Source organism: Megachile rotundata, chromosome 1 (assembly GCF_050947335.1).
Source record: "Megachile rotundata isolate GNS110a chromosome 1, iyMegRotu1, whole genome shotgun sequence".
Classification (NCBI taxonomy): Eukaryota; Metazoa; Arthropoda; class Insecta; order Hymenoptera; family Megachilidae; genus Megachile; species Megachile rotundata.
Window position 1 is genome coordinate 9,516,413 of NC_134983.1, and position 21,966 is coordinate 9,538,378.

The 21,966-nt window shown below is 32.5% G+C and overlaps 1 protein-coding gene across 2 annotated transcripts; it reads right to left on the reverse strand.

Annotated features, from left to right (window-relative positions):
- Positions 1-1,555: 1,555 nt before the first annotated feature.
- LOC100878698 (putative fatty acyl-CoA reductase CG5065) lies at positions 1,556-17,020 on the reverse strand. 2 transcript variants are annotated; one of them, XM_012279182.2, is made up of 8 exons: positions 16,913-17,020; positions 7,934-8,218; positions 6,553-6,863; positions 5,957-6,204; positions 5,125-5,308; positions 4,736-4,921; positions 4,232-4,492; positions 1,556-3,849 (listed from the first exon to the last, which is right to left on the reverse strand). In XM_012279182.2, the coding sequence occupies exons 2-8, from the start codon at positions 8,180-8,182 to the stop codon at positions 3,771-3,773; spliced, it is 1,518 nt and encodes a 505-aa protein (XP_012134572.2). In that variant the 5' UTR covers positions 8,183-8,218; positions 16,913-17,020; the 3' UTR covers positions 1,556-3,770. The 2 variants fall into 2 exon arrangements, with proteins under 2 accessions (XP_012134572.2, XP_012134573.2); XM_012279183.2 differs by lacking the exon at positions 16,913-17,020 and adding an exon at positions 12,253-12,521.
- Positions 17,021-21,966: the final 4,946 nt, after the last annotated feature.

Below are 21,966 nucleotides of genomic sequence, written 5' to 3' on the forward strand. Positions count from 1 at the left end.
ACTATTTAAATTTATCATTTTTTCTAACTTATTCTTGCAGATATGTTGCGAAATGATTGTTAATTAATACATTACGATATATTTTATTGTAATTAATAATTTTTTAATTATTTATTTATAAAATTGTTGTTGTAACTATTCAAATTCGTTGTTTTTATTAACTCATTCTAGCAGATATATTTCATTGTAACTCATTATTATATAAATTAATTATTGTAATTCATTATTTTTATAACTTTCTCATATCTTGTAAATTATCTATGAATTATTCTATTCAAATTTATTTTCATGTAATTTTTTGTAATTACTTATAACCGAAGAGATTCAGTACAGTGTGCGAATCGTTTTAAACACATAATAGTTTCATATTTTTCGAAAAGTTTCATTCTTATATATTGTTAAAAATGCAAATTTAAGCGCGGTTTTTAAAAAAGTGACGTCATCAACGAAAATAGTACAAGCGCCATCTCTCCGGCGAACCGGTTGAACTACACGTTTTTGAAACTGTAGTTTCGTTAGTTCTCCACATTGCCACTGCACAGCGCCACGTGTATCGTCTTCCGTTAAATTCAGTTAAATTGGTCGGGTCCTCTGTCTCTTTCTAGGAGGTAAGTTCCCTTGTTTGGTACAGATAATATAAACTTGAATTTTACTGAAATTATTAGAAAAGACCGTGAAGCTGATAGAAGCTCAATTAAAGCAAGATTTCTGATAATTATCTAGTCAAAATCGACTAATATTTTATTTTATTGGCGGAGTATAGAGTTTGTTTTTCTATATTTAAAATAGTCAATTAATTATAACTTTTAAAACTAACTGATTTATTAAAATTGATTTTAAAATACGTGGTTCTGAATTCAGATTTGATTATGGAATGAATAACGAACGTTTTTCTTTTAAAAATATAATTGAACATAAATAAAATTGAATATCAAATACAAATAAAATTCTTCTTTATCGACGGCTTGAAAATAGAATTCCTTATGACCGACGACGACTCCGATGATCACCACAGGATTTTATTTATGCCACCTAGCGGCAGAACGTAGGAACTAATCGAAGTAGTGTTTCCAGGGCGTGTAGTTCACCCTGTTCGCCGGAGAGATGGCGCCACTAGTATTAAAAAAAAAAATATAAAATAAATATAAAAAATATCAAATTACATCGGAGAGCGAAAGTAATTAACTTTAAAATGTCTAGACTTTACCAAACTACTATAAATTTTAGGCGAAACTTTGGAATACTGTCATGTTTCGATTCTGGACAAATTTTGCAAACAAGCTCCTTTTTTTAAAAGGAAACATATGTGGGAACAAAAAATTCTTCTATTCCAATGTTATTCCTTATATTACCGGGAAGATTCAATATAGTGTGTAAACTGTTCAAAGCACACAATCGTCCCACGGAATATATTGCGAACATTTTCTTTATACATTAACATTATTCAGTATTGCTGTCTCAAAACTATAACAAACCTACTCAGACTTGTATTTTTTAAAAAAAGTTTACAATGTAACGAGTTGCGGCTCGATACATTCTTGAAACATAGTCACTATTATAATAATTATTTGTCTTTATTGTCGAACATTATCTAAGAAGTTTACAATTGAGGATCATCTCCTTTTCATTCGACGAATTGATCCAATCGTGATTACAAAAGCGTGCATGACAAGAACATTGATCGCAAGTAGAAGTGTATGTAAAAAATATTCCCGTTTTATAAAAACGAATATATTTCGTTAGGAAATCTTATATTGTTAATAATTGGACGGTGAATCGCTGAGATATATGTCGCATTTTTTAAACTTGGCCTCGTATTTTTATATATTTTACTTTCGAACATTATAAAGCGTAAACAATTTAATTATTTTCATGATACGTTTAAAAAACTGTCTAAACATTTGTTCCCTTAAAACTTTGATTTTTGTTGAAAAAATAATGATTACATAGTGTAACGCTATCGCATGGCTTTGACTATAAAACCGCGTGGAGATTACGCCTTTCTTATTTAATAATTCTGAAACAGAGCAAGATTCAAACCAACCAAACAAGTATATACAGCGTTCAGAAATTCATTGTCTACAATATTCGCCATGGGCGAGCGAACGAGGGAAAGATAAGGGGCCAGAGAATAAGTCAGTTAGAAAATCACAAGAGTCTAATTTATTACATTGAATAGGTGCTGCATCGTGAGAGATCTCCTAATTCTCAAGGATCAAAGTCACGTTCGAAGTTGAGAAATTAGCAGATCTCTCGCGATGCAATGCCTATGCAAGAGCATCATAAACTCGATGGTTGCCTAGCCTCGTCAACACGGGTTGTATTTTCGCAGATTCTCTGGATCCACTCTTTCCCTTAACATGTATGCACGACCAGGACCAGGAGAAGGAGACACCACCGGACGGGACGGACACCACCACCGTTCGACCAGGGAAGGACCAGGGATGACCCAGGGGGAGAACCCAAATTCCAGCGAAGGGGGAATCAGCCGAAGTCGCGCGATTTCCGAGGTAAATATCGAGTACCAACTTGATCACACGATTTTTCCTAACATTCCTCAAGTAAAAATAAAGTGTTTGATAACTGTCTTGTATATCGCGCCATGAGCAGAGTGCTTTAGCGCTCCACGAACACCTATTTACGCCTTCTAAAATTTGTAAGTATTCCCACACCACTCACATGCATTACGCAGTATACAAAAGGGTCTGGCCGAATAAGGTAGTTCAACGTGCCCCTCTGCCAGATGAAACACCTTATTTCATCCGTGAAAATAGTAAGAGGGAAAAAACGAAATTCCGATTTTTGGCCCATTTTTCCTATTTAATTTTGCACGAAGATTCTGAAAAAATTCTGAAACATTGAGGTCCATATAGCGTACATTATAAAATTTTTTCAGATTTTTTTATCTTAAAATGATAAGCGTACATTAAAATTTTTTATCTTAGAATTTTTATTTTCGATGACTCTTCGATGCCGATATATTTCTTTGAAAAAGTATTTTCCGCTTCGAATATGCCTGCCTTTTTTTATTAGTATATTTATTAGGTAATCTTAAATAGATTGGCATTCGTGCGACCATATTTTGCGATCAAAAATTCTGAAAAAATTCTATAATATGCGCTATGTGGATCTCAATGTTTCAGAACTTTTTCAGAATCTTCGTGCAAAATTAAATAGGAAGAATTGGCCAAAAATTGGAATTTCGTTTTTTCCCTTTTACTACCCCCATGGAGATAGGATGCTTCATCTGACAGAAGGGCACATTCGAGTACCTTATTCGGCCAGACCCCCTGATATCGAAAGATTCCTAAATACATTTTGGTTCGTGCTCAAATTTTGTTTTCATTGTGTTACAACGAGGTTTCGTTACAATTAGTACCGTAGTATAAAATTACACACGTGTTTCATCGATAAAAAAATGATTCAGTCACTGAAAATAGTTCTCTATCGTTTCTCTATTCTACATAAAAACTCTTCTGATCTTTTAGGCAGGAGGATTTTTTCAAAATTGGAGGGTCCCGTAACTAAATTACTTACTAAATTACTTAATGTCTTACAAGTAAATCGCGCGTACGTAAAAATGTTTAACTAAATTTTTAAGTCATCGACAGGCAAGTTATGGTAATGTATTTGTTCCATTTGATCAGTACTGATGGGAATAATACGAAATTACGCGATCGAGTTATCGAGACAAAATAGACGATGATGCCTACTTCGATAGGTATTCAGCTTTAACATATACGGAAGTAACATCATTGTTTCAGCAAACGTCAGTGACTAATGCGCATTATTATCATTAGCACAGCGAGTACGCTGAATACTTTGGTGAGTCGATGTAACCAATGGAATCTGAAATTAACAAAATGTTCACTGAAATCACAAAATATCCAAATATTCAACATAATATTTATTATACGGGAGAAGAAAATGTCAACACTTATATGGATAGAATTCTTTCATAAGAGCTATTACGATCATAAATGGATTTTAAAGGTCTTTCACCATTTTTCTTTTACTACTGTAGAGGGTCCACGGTAGTGCTTGTCAAAAAGTTCACGGACATTGACGTTCACGATGGAACTTAATACAGACAAAAATGAGATCAATATTGAATTATCGAGAACAATATGAAATTTTTAAGTTTAAAAATGTCAGAATATTGAAATACACAAATTCTCCATATAAAAGTTAACACTCTTTCTGTATACACCCTAATCTTAATTATACGTACACATGCAGCCTACTGCGAGCCTCTTTTAGTGAATCGGGAGTATCCTTCAGAACGTATTTTCTGACTCCTAAGACGTAGTTTCGTATATAAGACTCCCAATTCAGACCTTCCGTGGTCACAGTGAAATTATTGCCATCTTTCAATGACTTCAGTTTCTTCGCCATATCGATCACGTTATCGTTATGGAACGTCCATTCGTTTACTCGGAAGAATTCTGTTGATCTGGCAATGCGTTTAACGCTCTCCATTCTTTTCATCAGTCTGAAATTATGATGATTAAACGAATTAACGTTAAAGTACAGTAATGTGTTTTAACGCATTTTATTTGTAGTTATGTCTTGTTGTTAGTGAATGATATTAGAAATGGTCACAAATGTTACGATTACCCTATGTACACCAATAGTCCAAGGTGTCCAAAAATAATGAGTCACTATACCAATTTTCATAACTGTCAAAGGATAAAGTTTGGGATACAGTTACTACTGTAAACGAATCGATACGTACTTTGGCGTACCACCTGTGAGCCTCACAAATATATCGGTCACGAGGGCAGGTAACACTCGCAGAGAGATCGTCGAAACATTGTGAATAAATCTGTTCGTTCTGCATATACTGCATGGATACCACATTATATAATTCGATGGTGTTTCGATGGAGTATTTTACAATGCCATCGTTCAAGGTACCCCAACTGAAAATGACAAAATAATAATAGGGTAATATAGAAATTTAGAAATTTGAAGATTTGGTAATTTTGAATTTTTGTAGTTCAAATATTTGACTTTTAGCGAAAAACATCGATACAATTGGTTAGTTGGATTTTATATTTTGCAATAAAGATAAGATAAAATTAGTGGGTGGAAATATTTAAATTATCTGCATAATGAATATTACCTGAGATGATTCGATCCAGTCGTGCAGTTGTAAACTTTAGTCATATTACTTTGTTGCATTGAACTGTGCCACGCGGCGCATATTAAAGTATCCACAACGATATCAACAGGTATAAGATCCACCCTCAACTTCGGATTACACAGAAGCGATGTTACGTTACCGGTGCCGACTTTCAAGACCATAGCTGAAAAATATATCAAATTATCACAATTAATATATTTGAAAATACTTGAAATTTACAACGAATTTTAGATTCCTAAATCATTCCCAGAAATCAAAATTTCTAAGTTTACAAATTGCCTAGTACTTAACCGTTTTAGTGCCAGAGGTTTTTAAAAATCCATGTCGAATTGTGCCATGAAGCGCGATAGCGCTTCCTTCATTTATCTGCGAATAATGCCGATCGACGCGGTCGCGCCGCTCTTTTTTTTCGTCGAAATATGCCGCTCGGCGCACTCGCGCTTTAGATTGATAGGCAATTTTTAAATATTGTTAAAAATAAACCTTGGGACTCAATGTGTTAAAGAAAGACAGCTAATTATGCAGGTTGTTTACGATTATTTGAAAGAAAATTTGTAATTACGAGAGGAAACTCTCGACAGACTCGCGACAAAAATTGACGATCGTCATCAAAAATAGCGACACGGTTCACCACAGTATGCGAACAGCGCGATCGCGCTGCGTGGCACTAAAACGGTTAAGTTCCTGAAAATTACCCTAAAATTTCTGATGCGTCCAACTCCCCAAATTCCTAAACTCTCAAATTACGAGTACAATCCAAATATTGCTCTATAATTTTTTCGAACAAGTAATTTATTTTAAGCGGAAATACCTGTTATTCCGAATACACCGTCCACCCAACCAGGAGTTGGTTCCTTATCCGCGGATCCAATAATGCTCGGTCGCACGATTGCCATTGGCAAATCCTTTGCATTATCCAGTATTATTTGTTCCCCCAAACCTTTCGTGAAGGTGTACGTGTTCGGGTGATGCTCTAAAATTTTGTTCTCAAGAACATCGAGTATACTACTGTCCAGGCTTTCGCACATATCGATCATCGTCCAAGGTTTCACCCGTGTGCTGCGATATCATTAATAATAAATGAATATTACATATATCCTAGAGTCGCTATGGGTGAAGTTTTAAATGGGAGTGTACATGGGAGGAAAAAAATTTTCCCTGAGACGAATTCGGGAATTTGGGGAAGGATTTGGAGAATTTCAGGATTTAAGGAATTCGAGTCTTTAGAATTTATAAATTTGCGAAATTTGAAGATTTGAAAACTCGAAGACTTGATGTAGAAAATCTGGAACTTGGAGAATGTGATAGTTTTAGAGTTTGATAAATCAGTGTTATTCAGAAATGTGAAAATTTCAGAATTTGAGGATTCGGGTACTTGTGGAAATTTAAAAATTTGAGAATGCTTACGGATAGATGACTTCCTTGATTTCTTTTCGATCCGGATTACAGTACGCTGTGCTAACGTGGATGAGACTAACCAAATTTTTCATCGATTTGCAGAGTTGTATGATACGATCGGTGCCTTTTGTATTCAAATTCACGGCCACTTTCAATGGCTCATCGAATCTCACCGTGGCAGCACTATGAAACAGTATATTCACCTTTTCTATTAGCAGCTTTCTGTCTTCTGGTGATATACCCAGATCATGTTGGGCAACGTCGCCCTTGATAGGACGCACTTTGTTCAAAAGATTTGTCGGACGAATTTTATCGAATACCTGTAAAAGATCACGTTCTCGTTAAATGTATTCATAATAATTTTTTCTACGATATTTATATTTAATGTGTAGAATATCTCGCAGTAAGTGGCGTTTTATATAATTACGAGGTCAATGTTTTTATCTTGGTAATCTATCTTCGCATGTAAAATTAACGATAAACAATATTCATTTTCATGTTTATATTCTGTACAAAAAATGAAAGCAAAAAGTTTTCTGATATTTTGAACATTCAATTGGTGTAACAGTACTTGTCATGCAATATTTATACAGTTTTCTAGTTTTTATTCATGAGTAGCTGAATTACTGTGCGTCTCAATTTTCTCATGAATTGAATTACTCGTTCATTACAATTTTAATGGCTAGGTTAATTACTAGGTTAATTACTGCAGTTCAAAAATATACATATATCCTAGTTAGCAGGATGTAATTTTACAATTTTAAACTCGTCTGCGATATCAAAATGAAATGATGAAAAGATGAAAATTGTAACCAAACTGGGCAGATTTAATTAAAATTGATTCAGTAGTTTTCGACTGAATCCCAGTTAGAAAATTTGTAAAACTGTTGTTTATGCTTAGACATCGTAAAAATAGAGTGCATCCACAATCCTGTTGACTTCGTAAATGAACTCCACGTAAATGAACTCTAAGTCTGTCTACGTAAATGTTCGAGTTGATACTTCCGAGGAAAGTGTTATTCAACAGTGTATCGTGATTACCTGAATGTTACGTTCAAACTTTCACATCTTTCTCGTGATCAGATGCTATGTGCTCGATAGCAAAATACTCCATTAATCTAATTCTTCATCGTAAATTTAACAATTTTCTTTGCATTCCTATTACATTTCTAATCTCTGCAATAACACTTTACTTATCTTTACATTACTTATTTTTCCATAATAATTTTTGATACACAGTTTCTGCATATTTCATCAGTATCGCAAAGATATAAGGGGTTAACGAATTATAATTCCTCCTCTAAATAAGATTATTCAAATCGGAGTAATCTATCGAGAAATATCAAATACCGGAGTTAGATAAGGATGATGAAGTATGTAATTTGCATACCGGTTCCTGCAGGTAGTTTTTAAATCGCTGTTCGATCGTTTGGTCACGTTTCGGACGAATTAGGATGAAAATCATGGCCAAACGTGGACAGGCTCGAAGCAATTTCTCCACAAGAGCTTTCCCCACGAAACCGGTCGCCCCAGTTATCATCACAACCGAGTCCGCAAAAAATTCATCGATGGAATTGCCGTTGATGAACCTTTCATTATTTTCTTGTTTCGGGCTGGCTTGTGCACTTTCCGGGCCCATTGTGAAGATTCTTCAAGCAATACTTGACTCCAGTGCCTACAAAATTCAATAATTCTGATCAAATGATTGATTTGACTAAAGAGTCAGTTATTAAAGTTTCAGTTAAAGAATGCTTTCATCTATCTAGCTTACGTTTATGATCAAAGTTCTTGGGTCGAATATAATTTTAATAATTGAGGTAGATATGGTTTTCTAAAAACTGATAATTATAATGGTATCAATTTCATCAATATACAAATAAAAAATATACTTGCAAAATTAAATATATACAATTGTAATGTAATGGTACATCTCATACAGATATTACTGTGATTACATTGTGTTTACGTTAAAGTTGCAATGTATATATTATCGAAACATATAATATACATGACATATGACATAATAAAATAACACATTAATGGCATAATGTTATTAGGTTAAAATATAGTCATTAGTCAATATGATTCGTCGATGATCGTCAAAATATATTGATCCTATATGTCCTTCGAAGACAACCAGCATAATTGGTAAGTTTGTTGAATAATTATGGGGCATCCACAAAAACAGAAGTGAATTTAAAACGCAATTTTTATTGCGTCGAAAACTTGGTGAGGTCACACATTTTCATTTGAAAGGAATTATCCTTGACAGAAATCAAGAATATGCGGAGGTATGTATATAAGTTGACATTTTGATTAAAAATCGAATATCTTTGGTCTAGTATCGCTACCATAGTTTTGTAACACGGCTCAATTTTTAATTAGCCAATCTATTCAGGCAATAAGACGAAGGTTTACAGGAAATAGTACAAGACAACCTTGTCCTAAAAGGAAGGAACATCGCACGAGGTGAATAGTTGCTTTCTTCATCGAGCAGAGTGAAAATCGCCTCTTGCTAAGTGGATTGCTACGCGAGAAGCTTTAGTAGTCTTATCACTGTTAAATATTAGCAGATTCTTCGACGATCTGTCAGTCTTCGTTACATTGATTGCCCACAATAAAAGCAGCAAAAGACGACTTTCTGTGAACACTTTTTTCTGTCCTGGTATGAAATCTGCAGGTTTCAAAATTTAGGAGATTTTGTATTTGAAAAATTTAGGAACTAAGAATTTTAAAAATTGTAGTTTTTTTAGCGAATGTAGCTTCCGAAATATATAAATTATCAAATTTTATAACTTACAAATTATTCCAATTATTCTTCGCGAAATTCGATTCTGTTTTGCAGATCAGTGCTAATAAGATTGGAGAAGATTCTTATCGCGATCGTATAAATTAATATACGATGCATAAAAGATAATGGCATTTCTGAGTGATTGACTTTTTCTTTTCGAGTGGAAGCATTACAGAAAACGAATTGATAATTCTTTACAAGTGGTACGAGGGGTTATCGTTTCTTATCAGCTTCGCAATACTGACCTATCTCACAAACACATTTATGATACATATTAATTCATATTACAAATTTTTAAACTTTTACATTTTCTTACAAATTTGATAATGTATGTTAGTACAACTCGAGGTGATACGATGTAACATATCACCTAGCGGGAGGCATAAGTAGAGTCTACTTATATTGTCAATAATATCGACTTTCGCTGTAGACTCCGCAAACTTCAACGACAAAATTAGCTGTAAAATTATTAAATAAACTATCACCTTTCAAAGAGATATCTTTTTTGCTCAAGAAAAATATGCCTCTGAAAATATCTGTTTTGTAGCTTTTGCTGCTAAAACGCAGGTGCTCCTAAAGAATTGATCGACATCATACTTGAACATTCAAGATATTGATCGCTCCTCCATTTCACAACCTACATATCGTGCACACATTTCACAGATGATACACGATTAACCTATTAATCCGTACCATTTTATGCCGTTCGTCATCGTATCCTCATATCGTTTTACTTCATGTATATTCTTGTAAGTTATTTACTTTACTGTACTTGTGATATCGATGACCAAAAAACCTTGATACGTTGTACGGATCAATGTCCTGAGTTGTACAGGGTCATCATTCTGTAGTGGAATTATTCGTGCTTATAAAGTTTATTTGTACTCATTTTTTTGAGTTACAATTTTTAGTTGAAAGCATTGACTTTGTATTGTTAAATCTTATTTTATAGATTAAATCTTTATTTTGAAGTACATAATGATTAGCCAAGGTATAACTCTATTTTGAAGAGTTAATTTATTTATACAAAATAGTTGTTTAAAGATCTTTAATTGCAAAATTAATTATGTAAAAAATGCAGGAAATGATAATAAGGTGTAATTGATGTACCTGAAATGTATTAATATAACAATTGTTAATAATAACAATTTTGCATCACTTTACAGATATGAAATTTTCTAACAACATGAATGTCACAAAACGTAAATAAATACGTGAAAGATATCTTTCACGCGTTTAGGAGTAAATTAATTCAAAATTAACAATTCCTGATATCCAAGGTCAACATGTTTGAAGTTTATCAGAATACGTAGCTTAGAAAATAAAAGACGCGATAAGTCAATGGTGAGAATTCAGTGTTTACAGAGATCATAAAAAATAGATTTATGAGTTTTGTTTATTCATTACTCGTTTAGCATTGAAAAACTTTTTTTTGGAAATTCTGGGAACACTCGACTGACCACGAGTTAAATTATGAGAAATTAATACATTCTACTGGTTCCACATTTTGTAATCGTTGCGAACGAAATATGGCACGTGGACGTCATTTGTGAGAATTCGAAGATTTCAGTAAAAACCTTGATAGTCTGGTCAGAGACCTCGATTCACATTATTTTTTCGATTCATATTATTTTACGTTACAATTTTGAATCATACGTGACGTATAGATTAAAAGAACGCATCGATAACAAAATCCAATTTAACGTCAAAGAAAAATGTACATTTTATTCGATATCTAGTCAAATAATTTATCGGACATGATAATTCTAGAAGTATTTGAGTGGTGATAAAACACGAGTAGCTGCGAAAATTTAATTTAACATGTGCAATGTCATATGGAGATATTCGAATACTTATCCAAATAAATTAAAACTGCACAAATTTCAGATTGAAAATGATTGTCGAATGATAGCGAGTGTGTCAATTGTGATCCGGACCTATGGCGAACGAGTAGACATGTATCTAAAATCTAACAGGTTGCCTCTTGTTCCTTCCTGGCACGCTCAAGTGTGCTTATTTGACGTACGATAATTTCAGAATGGAAGAGAAAGTGGACAAGAAAAAGTGGACAGTTATCCGATAAATCGACCTATTTTCCTCTTTACGTATTACGACAATAGAGTATTATAGCATCTATTGTTAATTCTGTAAATCGGTTTTGAATTGCTGCTGCATCTTTCTATCGGTTAATCTTTTTAATTTTTGTTTGGTAGTTAAAATAAGTGTGGATGTTGTTTTAATATATTTGTAAGTCTACATTATATAGCTCTATACCCTATATCCCCATATTCATGTCTACGTCACCTCATCTTGCTACATCTCTAGATCATATTTCCTCTACATCTCCATTTCTCTATATCCCTATACTTACATTAACTCGAATATATTAACGAAAATAATATTCTGTCTAGTATTTGAAGTTACGAGCAGCATTAATATTATATTTATTTCGCTAATATATTAATACTACTCAATTAGAACACATACTTCACTCGCTCGTTATCGCTGCTTCACGCATTAAGAAAGAAGTATCGTATTTCTTCGTTTGAAGTATTGCATATTATAATTAATCACAAAAGTAAAAACAGTAATAACGACCTGATAGCGTATAATTTTAATTATTTAGAACACGGTGGTTTTGTTATCGAATCTCTACTTCGCGCGCGTTACCTTGAGTGTGTCAAAAATAACGTTACTTATTATCCTTCAATCATTCAATTATTTTTTTATCACTAAAAACGTAGCACGCCTTGTACCATATGTTGTATAACCCAAATTTTCTTTTGGCTATAATTTTAGTCGAGCAATAATGTGCCAGTATTAAAAACAATTTCATAACACTGATAGCTTGTAAATCATACGAAGTTATCAAATTGAAACCAAACTGAAAGGGTTCATTTTCATATTGCGCAACTCACCCTGCCGAACGCGACGTAACGATTCCTTGTTCGTATCATTCGAGATCGAACAGAGTATCACCGATTCCGTGTACGAGTAATCATAAAAATCCGCGAACGAGGGATTGTTTATTCTTGAACATCGCATTTGAACATCTCAAGGTTTCACCTAGTAAACGCACCACCCTTTGACCTGTTTTTCTCTCGTGTTATAGCTCTCTCTCCCTCACTCTTCGCCCGAAACGAATTATGTATATACACGCGATACTCGATCGAGAAGTTTCCGTGACGATAGAAGAGTCGCGACTGGCTATGTCGACGATTCGACGAACCACCCTGTAACGCTGGCACAGCTGACACAACCAGTAGATGCCGACACTCGTAGGGGTTGCTTTTCGGTTAGGGGGTTAAAATACGGATCCTGATGATACGGTGATTTGGTAGCAGCTGAGAAGACTTGGAGAAGGATAGAGATATCGTTGAAAGGATAAAGATAACGTTGAAAGGATAGAGATAACGTTAGAGGGATAGGGATACCCTGGAAAGGACTGGGGTCGTTATAAAAAGGACTTTGTAGGACACGTAAAAGTTAGACGTAAATTTCTTTTCAGTAAGGAAGAGGAGAAATTATTTATCCTTGATTTTAGGAAAATTTTTCAAATATCCACTTTCAAATTTGTTCATTTTCCCAATGTTTACAGTTTTCAATTTTTGAAATTAGTAGACTTATAGAGTGTTAATTTAAAAATTTGCAGATCTACAAATTCCCATGCCCTAACACCTCAAATCCCCAAATTCACAGATTCCTAAATTTTTGAATTTCTAAACACCTAAATTCCCAAATTGCCAAATTGCTAAATTTCCAAATCCCCAAATCCTCAAACACCTAAATCTCCAAATTTCTAAAATCCTAAATTCTCTAATCTTCGTCCCCTCATAAAGTACCATTACCAAAAAATGTGAAATAAAACTATATTGTTATCGTGAAAGTATGCAATATATATTTAACGAAGGAGGAAATAATCTGAAGCTGTGTAGTTCGTTTTAATCGGAAGGGTCGTGATTGAATATGTTGGAACCATCTGTTCCATGGATTTAATCACTGTTCTACCAACACCTTCCTTGTCAACGTTAAAAATTAAATCTAACTGAATTTACTTTCCTTAATTGTTCGCAAATTGCTGCGAGCTTTTAAACCTTTTTATTTCAGAGGAGTTTAATTTGACGTTGCAAAGCTTAATTTTTGTGATATTCCTGGAACATACTTGGCGAGAAAGACTTACTGTTAGTATAATTGTACATTTTATACGCTCGAAGCAGTCGTACAAATTGATTTTCATTGTTCGAAAAATCTGAAATCAAGTTCACAAATCTTCAAAATACATTTTCATCTTCTGATATAGCCAAACCTTCGAATCTTAAGTCTGTAGTTTCCCAGAAAATTTCAAACCCATCTGTTGTAATGTATGCACTAAACACTTGAACACTTATAATTTTCTGTGAACTATAATAATAGTAAATTGTAATTTTTGTATTAAAGTAATGCGTGACATATGTTAATGAACATGTTTATCCATACAAGGTTGTTGCATAAGAAAATTCGAGGACACCTTTGATTAGCCACTGCCTGAATTTTAGCAGCATACAATACAAGCAATACAAGCACAAGGTACTAAGTACTGATTACGTGGAACCTTTGGAATGTTTGTATCACTGGAAAAAATATTATTTATAATTTTGTGTATATCTGAAAGTATGGAATTCGATGACAGTGACTGCCAGAAAAAGATCTATAACTCATAGTAAATATTTAACTTTGCATAACAGATTATATAAACTTAAACTGTATGAAATAAATAACACAACTATAAGAACCCTCACTTAATAATACATTCGTAGAAAAAATAAGAATGTACGACACTAATATTTTAATTAAAAAATTTCAACAACAACAAATATTTCTGTTTAAAGCAAAGAATGCTATCGCACTTCACCTCTTTGTCAAAGTTACGAAACTTTTACCACAATGTTTGACACATATTGAAAACACAATTTGACAGGTTTCACACTAAAAGTTTCACAACTGAGTACCGAAGGTCTGCGCCTTTTTAAATAAGAATACTAAAACGAACAAACTTTACCGAACCGATTTTTCCAATTTAAATTTCAAATACCGCGCTTTGAAATGCAAATTTGCTGACAAGGATATCTATAACAAATATTTATCGAAACAATTCGGCGGACATCGTTACGTTACGTGGTTTATAACAATTTACCTATTTTAGTGCTAATACGGTTAACGGAAACCACGTTCAGTTTTCTTTCAACCGATTTTCTATTAATTTTAATAATTTATGTAGACGAAGTCGGAATAAATTTCCTCCGTTCTATCTTTCTGTCAGTTATTTAACTGTGTCTATCAGTTACCTGCTTTGTAAATTGTTTGACACGTCAAGGTAAAGGCGAAGGTTATAGTATTATAGATCATTCGCTTTGAACTCAGTTATTATAGTAATAAAAATTGTGCTAATTTAAAAAATTGTGCTATTTTAAATTGTGCTATTTTTAAATTGTGCTATTTTAAAAAAATTTAATGATCTTGAAATCTTCGAAAAAATGAGAATTTCTTAACCACCGTATTTGTTCGTTTGAACAAAATGTTTCCTATTGATATTTTCCTGTTATACAAAAATAAGCAAGATATTCAATTTAGGTAGCCTGCATATAAAATTTACAGTAAACCTATTAGCGACCAAAATAACCGTTCAATTAATTTTTTATCTTAAGTTACAGGTGTAAATTTAGTGTTAAATTTACAAATTTGACGAAAATATTATACGAATAATTTTGAAATAGGATATTAATTAAATAGGTTGTCATTTGGTTAGGAAACGGAAAACTTGAAACACGGGTCCTTGAGTAAGGATCAATAACAGCCGATACCGGTCAAGATAACGTAAGGAAAAAGAAAATGGAAGCGGCACATGTTGTATTGGGTTAATGGAAGTATAACTATATTGCGTGAGCGGCATCGAAGAAAGTTCTTCCGTGTTGTCTGCAGCATGACTTTATACCCTGTTGTGTAACATTTCCTGTACAAACTCTCTCCGTTCCTTCGGTCTTTTCTCCGTCGTTAGCTCCATTTCTTTCTGCTCTCGGAGCTTTCGGATTTCGCGAAACCGGTTCGCCGAATTTCACGGAAGAAAAAATGCATCGCGGATGAAAGTTCATGCACCTGGTGCATGGCGAAAAATTCAGAGATCATCAAACATTAATTTCATCGAAAACAATCGACCGAAAATATGATTCGTAAGAATTGCAAGTTCAATATAATTGTATAGATGAGAAGGAAAAATGTTATCTGATCATTCTAAAATTAAATTTAGAGATACTTGTAAAATTAAATAAGTTATGATCGTGTTTACAAATATAAATTTCTAAAACAACAAATTCTTAAATTTTCAAATTCTTCAATTTCTAAATTTTGAAACCCCAAATTCCTAAATTTTCAAATTCCTAAATTCCCAAATTCTGAAACCCTGAATCTTTAAATTCCCAAATTTCTAAATTTCCAAATTTTCAAAGTTCCAAATCTTCAAATGTCCAAACTCTCGATTCAAAATTCTCTTTAAGTTACCCGTCAAAATTTGTTAATTTAAAATCCATTAAGTTTGTTTACTATTTTAATTTTAAAAAGTGGACTATGTTCAAGGACTTTCGACTGGAATCTTTTCAAGTAATAAGATTGTTTTTTTTGTCAAATTGAGTCATGGACTGTTCGTCCTGTATTAACTAGTTGTCTGTGCATACAAGAATTTTAAGTTTTCTTCGTCATTGATATTCTTGCTAATTTGTTTAATTCGACTGCGCACACAAAGTTTCAATATAATATTATTCTGTCGAATTTTTAATTTAACTTATAATTTTTAATTTAATTTAATTTTTAGTTTAACTTATAATTTTTAATTTAACTTATGTTATTGCTACAGCGATGCTGTTTGAAATGTATGTTTTATTTTCTTCTTTGTTTGTTATTGTTTGTATCTAATCTGTCAGACCGGCCTCAGCATACGTAATATATTAACTAATCGATTATCAAAAGATCTACATAATGTTTGGAGGTTCATAACTTTCACTTTTTTGTTTTCTTTTTACAGAGCTGGTGATTTTATATTTTTAACACAGCAAGTCCCTTTGCTGTGTTTCATCTTAATTTAGGAACCTCTTCGAGTATAATAATGACAACTGTAATAATGTAATAATCGAATTAGATTATGGTAGTTCAAAACATTACTAATATTAATATTAACAAAATATTAACAAGATACTAGTTTCGATACTACAAAAAATAGTAGTATAAAATATCCTATATACTAAGTATATCTATAGGGTATAATATCTACATACGTAATCATCTAGCTTATTATCATCTATGATAATAATATTAAAACTTCACAGAATTACAAACGGTATCTTTGTAAATTTTACCCATTCTATACCGATCACCGATAAATTACAAGTGGTTGACATCACTTGTGATGAATTGAAACCAAATGTAAAATTCACCCTGAGAGTATGAATGAAAGATTGCACAGTACAGAGAATGATGAAATAATTCGATAGAAAGAAGAGCGTAACGATAGAAAGAAGATGAAAGATATCAAAATTTTAATTTGCCTACCGGTTATACTGTTTACACTCGGTTTTCTCGTGGAAAGCACGAACTTAACGAAGCGGAGAGTGGCACCGTCTATACGCAACTGAAATCAGGCCCACTATTCTATCCCCCTAAATACTTTTGGTCTGTTAACACCGCCATCCCTTCTACTGATGCAGGCCTTTCATTGACGTAACTACTTATACATCAAAATTCTGCTTTCAACTTTTTCTTTAAGTATCTTAAAAATTACCATTTACATGATCTATTAAATTTCAAAGGTCACGAACGTAGAGTAGTAAACTCTCGGTTAAAACAATTTGTTTAAGTAAAAAGTCTTTTTACGTCAAATTAAAAGTCAAATTTATTGATTATCATAAACGATAATTTTATATAATTTTATTTTAATAGATTTCATAGGAGTGCGAATATGTGTGAAAACGCTTCTTTTTGCCATCTAATGAGTATTTATCTCGCGAAAAGTTAATGGAAACTAAATACTTATAATGTTAACAAAAAAAGTACAGTCCAATAGCAGGAAACGATTAATAATGAAGAATTTACATGTTGTATCGAACAAAATCCAAAGTACGCAATTAGAAACATTGTAAACACATTAAGTATTTCAGGAAAATTAGTGTCATTGTGTAGGATAATGATTAACTAATGAGATAGCGAAAAACAATTTGCTCAACCGAATCTCGATTTGCTCACCGTTAAAACGATGCAAAAATAGCCCTTTTTTAAAACAATTAGTTTGGTGATGAAAAGTGGGAAAGGAAAGAAACAGTGATCTATGCCACAATAAATAACAAAGCTGAAGTTCACTAAAAAGGTATTGCTTGATTTGGTTTATGAGGGAATATTTTATGAACTCTTACCAAAAAAACTAAACAAGTAATACTAAAAAGTATTGAGAGTGATTGCCTCATTTAAAAGCAGCAGTAGAAAAATAGAATTCACTTTCATTCAGAAAAGTCTTCCATGAAGATATAACCGCAAGTAATAGATCGAAAATTAAATGCGTCGTAAACAATAAAATTCATGGAAAATAAAATGCAAAACGTGGTTTGAATACAATCTGTCGAAGACACAACTGTTTGTAAATAACGCGTAGAAAGGAGCGCGTTCAAAATACAATTTTTCTTTTTCGATGGTCCATGCTGGCACATGCAGTCCTTGACGCCAATCCTTCGCTCGTTAATGTACGAGCATATTAGCAATCATTATATAGTCGAAACTGGTTCTTTCTCAATTTACTAATCTTTCGATCTCACAATTTCCCAATTTCTTTACTTCTCAATTTTGTAATTTCTTCATTTTCAAAGTTCATCACGATTCCCAAATCTTTGGATTCTCACAAATCTCTCAAATCTTCTCTCTAGTCAATTTGTAAGTTCTTCGGTTTTCAAAACACCAAATTTACAATTACCAATTTTCTCGAATTTCTAAAATCCACGCTTCGAATTTCCAAATCTGCAAATTCTTAAATCTCTGAATATTCAGGTTTCAAAATTTTTGACATTCCTAAATTTCAACACTTTTGGAATTCTAAAGTTATAAATTTGCATTTTTTTAAGTTTGGAGCTTCTAAATTTGGAAGTTTGTAAATGAGAATATTTAGCGATAAAAAAATAGTGATAAGGTTTACCTGTCTATATGATACTTGGCAGGTAAATATAGTATAACACTGTTGTATTCGTCGATATTATCGATATTGTCGATAAGTAAGGTTTCTCTACAAATGATTTCCGCAAGAAAAGTATTATGTATATAGTTTCAAACTTTCAAGACTTACTTTCATTTTCGACGATTATCTAAATATATGATTATGTGATTTCATTCTTACAAAAAGCTACTTTTTTAACTATGCATATGTGTACCGTGCTGTTTCATGAGAGACCTTACTTACCGACTACGTTGACGATATCGATCAATACTTATCGATTGACTTTATACATCTCTTTCAATAAATTCATAAAAATGTAATAATTTAGGAAGAGGTAATTTAGATCTCACACACAGCCCGCATCATTTGAAGAACCTTTCGATTATTAGATTTAAAACAAAATTTTATTTCTATCTAAAAATCGCAATATAAAAGATCTTGCAAACTTCAAGATTTAAAAAATTTCTGACGAGTAATGTTGCAATTAGGAATTAATTCAATTGCATCAATTAATATTAGAAATTAGCAAATAAGGTTAATAATATATTGTCTAAAAGTATTGATGCGTGTTACGGGTGATAAAGTCCTCTTCCCTTATATTGGCATTTTCGCTAGGGAAGCTGCTCGTCAGTGTACAATCACAAAAGCATAAATAGCAGGAAGCGTGAAACTATTTGCTCTCGTCACGTCTGTTATATCCAGGAACTAAATTGGTTCATCATCGACAAGCTTAGTCATCAACGATTAATTACGTTCTTTCCATGAATACATTTTCGTTGGTAACGATAGTTTGTTGTTTTAACAGCTGGACATTGACCAGTTCCGTGGCAATCTATTGCAAAAATAAACGAAATCGAAACAGTTCATGTTTTTAGGTTCGAGTTCGTATTTTTAGGGGCGAGTTCATATTTTCGGGAAGCGTATACTTAAGGGGCGTCATTTTGGGATTACGACTTTTATTTTGGAACGACTCATTTACACCTGTGCGTTTTGATGTTTCGAATGCATTGGCGTAACTTGGATTTTTATGGAAGATTATATTATTATTTCCTGTACGGTCATTAGATTATTATGGGCGTTATATTACAAAATTTCCAAATTCTCAAATTTCTAAAAATTCTAAGCTCCAAATTTCCAAATTTAAGAAATAAATATCCTGTAAATTTTGTAATTCTAATAATTTTCACATCTCCAAAAGCTCCCTTTTCAAATTTTGATATTTTCGAATTCCTGAATTTAACTTCCCACATTCCTATATTTTGGAACCCTTAAATATCCAAATTACACAATTTGCAAGTCTCTAAATTTGTGCCAATAATACATTTGTAATTTGAGTTCAGATATGAAACTGTAATTAATTATAATTTTCAACAAATTTTAATTTTTTTCAGATCAATAGACATTTCCCATAAATTTGTACTTTTCGAATTTGTAACATTTAACAGATGTTTTTTATAAATTGATGCACTGAATCTGGAGACTGTTATTTGTATGTGGCCTCAGTTTTTGAGAAGTATGCTTTTGAACAATAAAATACATACAGACATCGAAATATTTTGGTTGCATTTTACGTCAAAAGATTCTTCGGACTTTCTAGCGTAAAATGACGCAAATTGTTATTATCCTATAAATATTTAAATATTCAATAATGGCGACAAAGTTTATATTTGTATGTCTTTATCTTTTAGAATCTGTGTAGACGTACAAGCGACTAACATGTTTTTCGCGAAATAACTACTTTTTTCATTTGGCAGACGAAAAATAAGGATCGACCGGTTAATGCGTTACTTTGCATATCAGTGGCTTTCGCAGCTAGCAAATTTACATTTCTATGTTGAAAATTTCATGCTTGTTTCAATATAGGACTTTCTAAAAAATAAAATAAGAAATTTCCACGTTTGAACTTCAAACGGGCGACATTTTATTCAATTTTGACGTACGTTGTCAATATGTAATAGCGATGAGTATTTATGCTTGAAGATATTGTTTCGGTATTGAATTAACTTTTGTACCTCTTTTTAATGTCTTTTAGGAATGATTTTGCAAAGACGAAGTTATTTAACGAATACGAAACGGATATACACCAATCGAAATCATTCCGAGTGAACTAATTAGCAGATTTCAATTAGCGCATACAGTTTATGAGGGATTGATAGGACGGTTTTTGCTCGAATCTAATAAGATCATCTACGTACAGTGTTTCTCAATCGTTCGAGCGCAACAATTCTCAATCTTCAGAATTTTTAGAATTATAGAGTTTCTTGAATGTTTAGTAATTTGAGAGTTTTTAGAATTTTTAAGAATTTGAGTTTTTAGAATTTGTAGAAGTTTTAAGAATTTGAGTTTTTAGAACTTGTAGAATTTTTAAGAATTTGAGAGTTTTTAGAATTTGTAGAATTTTTAAGAATTTGAGAGTTTTTAGAATTTGTAGAATTTGTAGAATTTGTAGAATTTGTAGAATTTGTAGAATTTGTAGAATTTTTAGAATTTTTAGAAATTTTAGAATTTTTAGAATCTAGAATTTTTAGAATCTAGAATTTTTAAAATCTTCAGGAATTTTAGGATTTATAGAATTGTTTGAATTTTTAAGACTTGTAGAATTTTTAGAATTTTAAGAAATTTGATAGTTTTTAGAATTTTTAGAATTTTTAGATTTTTGAGAACTTCGGCATTGGTAAGAATTTTAGAATTTCAAAGTTTAGAAGTTTAGTGATTTTTAAATTTTCAAAATTTGCTTAACAATTCATGACTATCATATTGGCCTTGAATCGCATTCATAAATTCCTCATCAAAACTTCTCTCCATTCGATTCGACCGATAATACTATTTGCACGCTTTAAAATCAGCAGCAGGTATGACTAGCACAGATATAACGCGTGATACGCGTAAAATCGTGTAAACCTATTTTTCAAAAGTATCGACTCATTACATTCTAATCTCCGTACGGTGGTGGAAGCAACGATTATCAGTTAGAGGCAGAGAATCGTGACGTAGTTGGCGTCGATGTCGATCGTTTTTTGCGTTACCTAATCGCATTCCTTGTCCTACTTCAACGTTTGATTGTGCACCGGCCGCGGAAAAACATTAGCGGCGCCGCTTAAAATAGTATTTTACACGAAATCTGGTAACAAACACTCTAGCAGTTTAAAACACTTAATATCTGACCTCGGTGATTCGCGAGGGGCCGTTTCTTGCTGTAAACACGACACAGCCTCGAACTTTTAACGATAATGTAGTAGCTTCCCGAAGTACATCGTACTCATAAATCTCGTTAATTTGTTAACGATATACATTTTGGTCACGTTTCACATGCACGAATCACGACGACAGATAAAACAGGTACTAAGGGTCATAACTGCAATAAAATTAAAATATACAGTCAAATATTTATTGTATCGTTTGCAAACTT

Bases quoted from the DNA above. Each gene is read 5' to 3' on its own strand.
- LOC100878698 (XM_012279182.2), bottom strand. From the start codon at position 8,182: ATGGGCCCGGAAAGTGCACAAGCCAGCCCGAAACAAGAAAATAATGAA. The intron at 6,864-7,933 runs GTATGCAAATTA...GATCTTTTACAG, and splicing joins AAAACTACCTGCAGGAACCG to GTATTCGATAAAATTCGTCC. The intron at 3,850-4,231 runs GTACGTATAATT...TGTTAATTTCAG, and splicing joins GCTCGCAGTAGGCTGCATGT to ATTCCATTGGTTACATCGAC.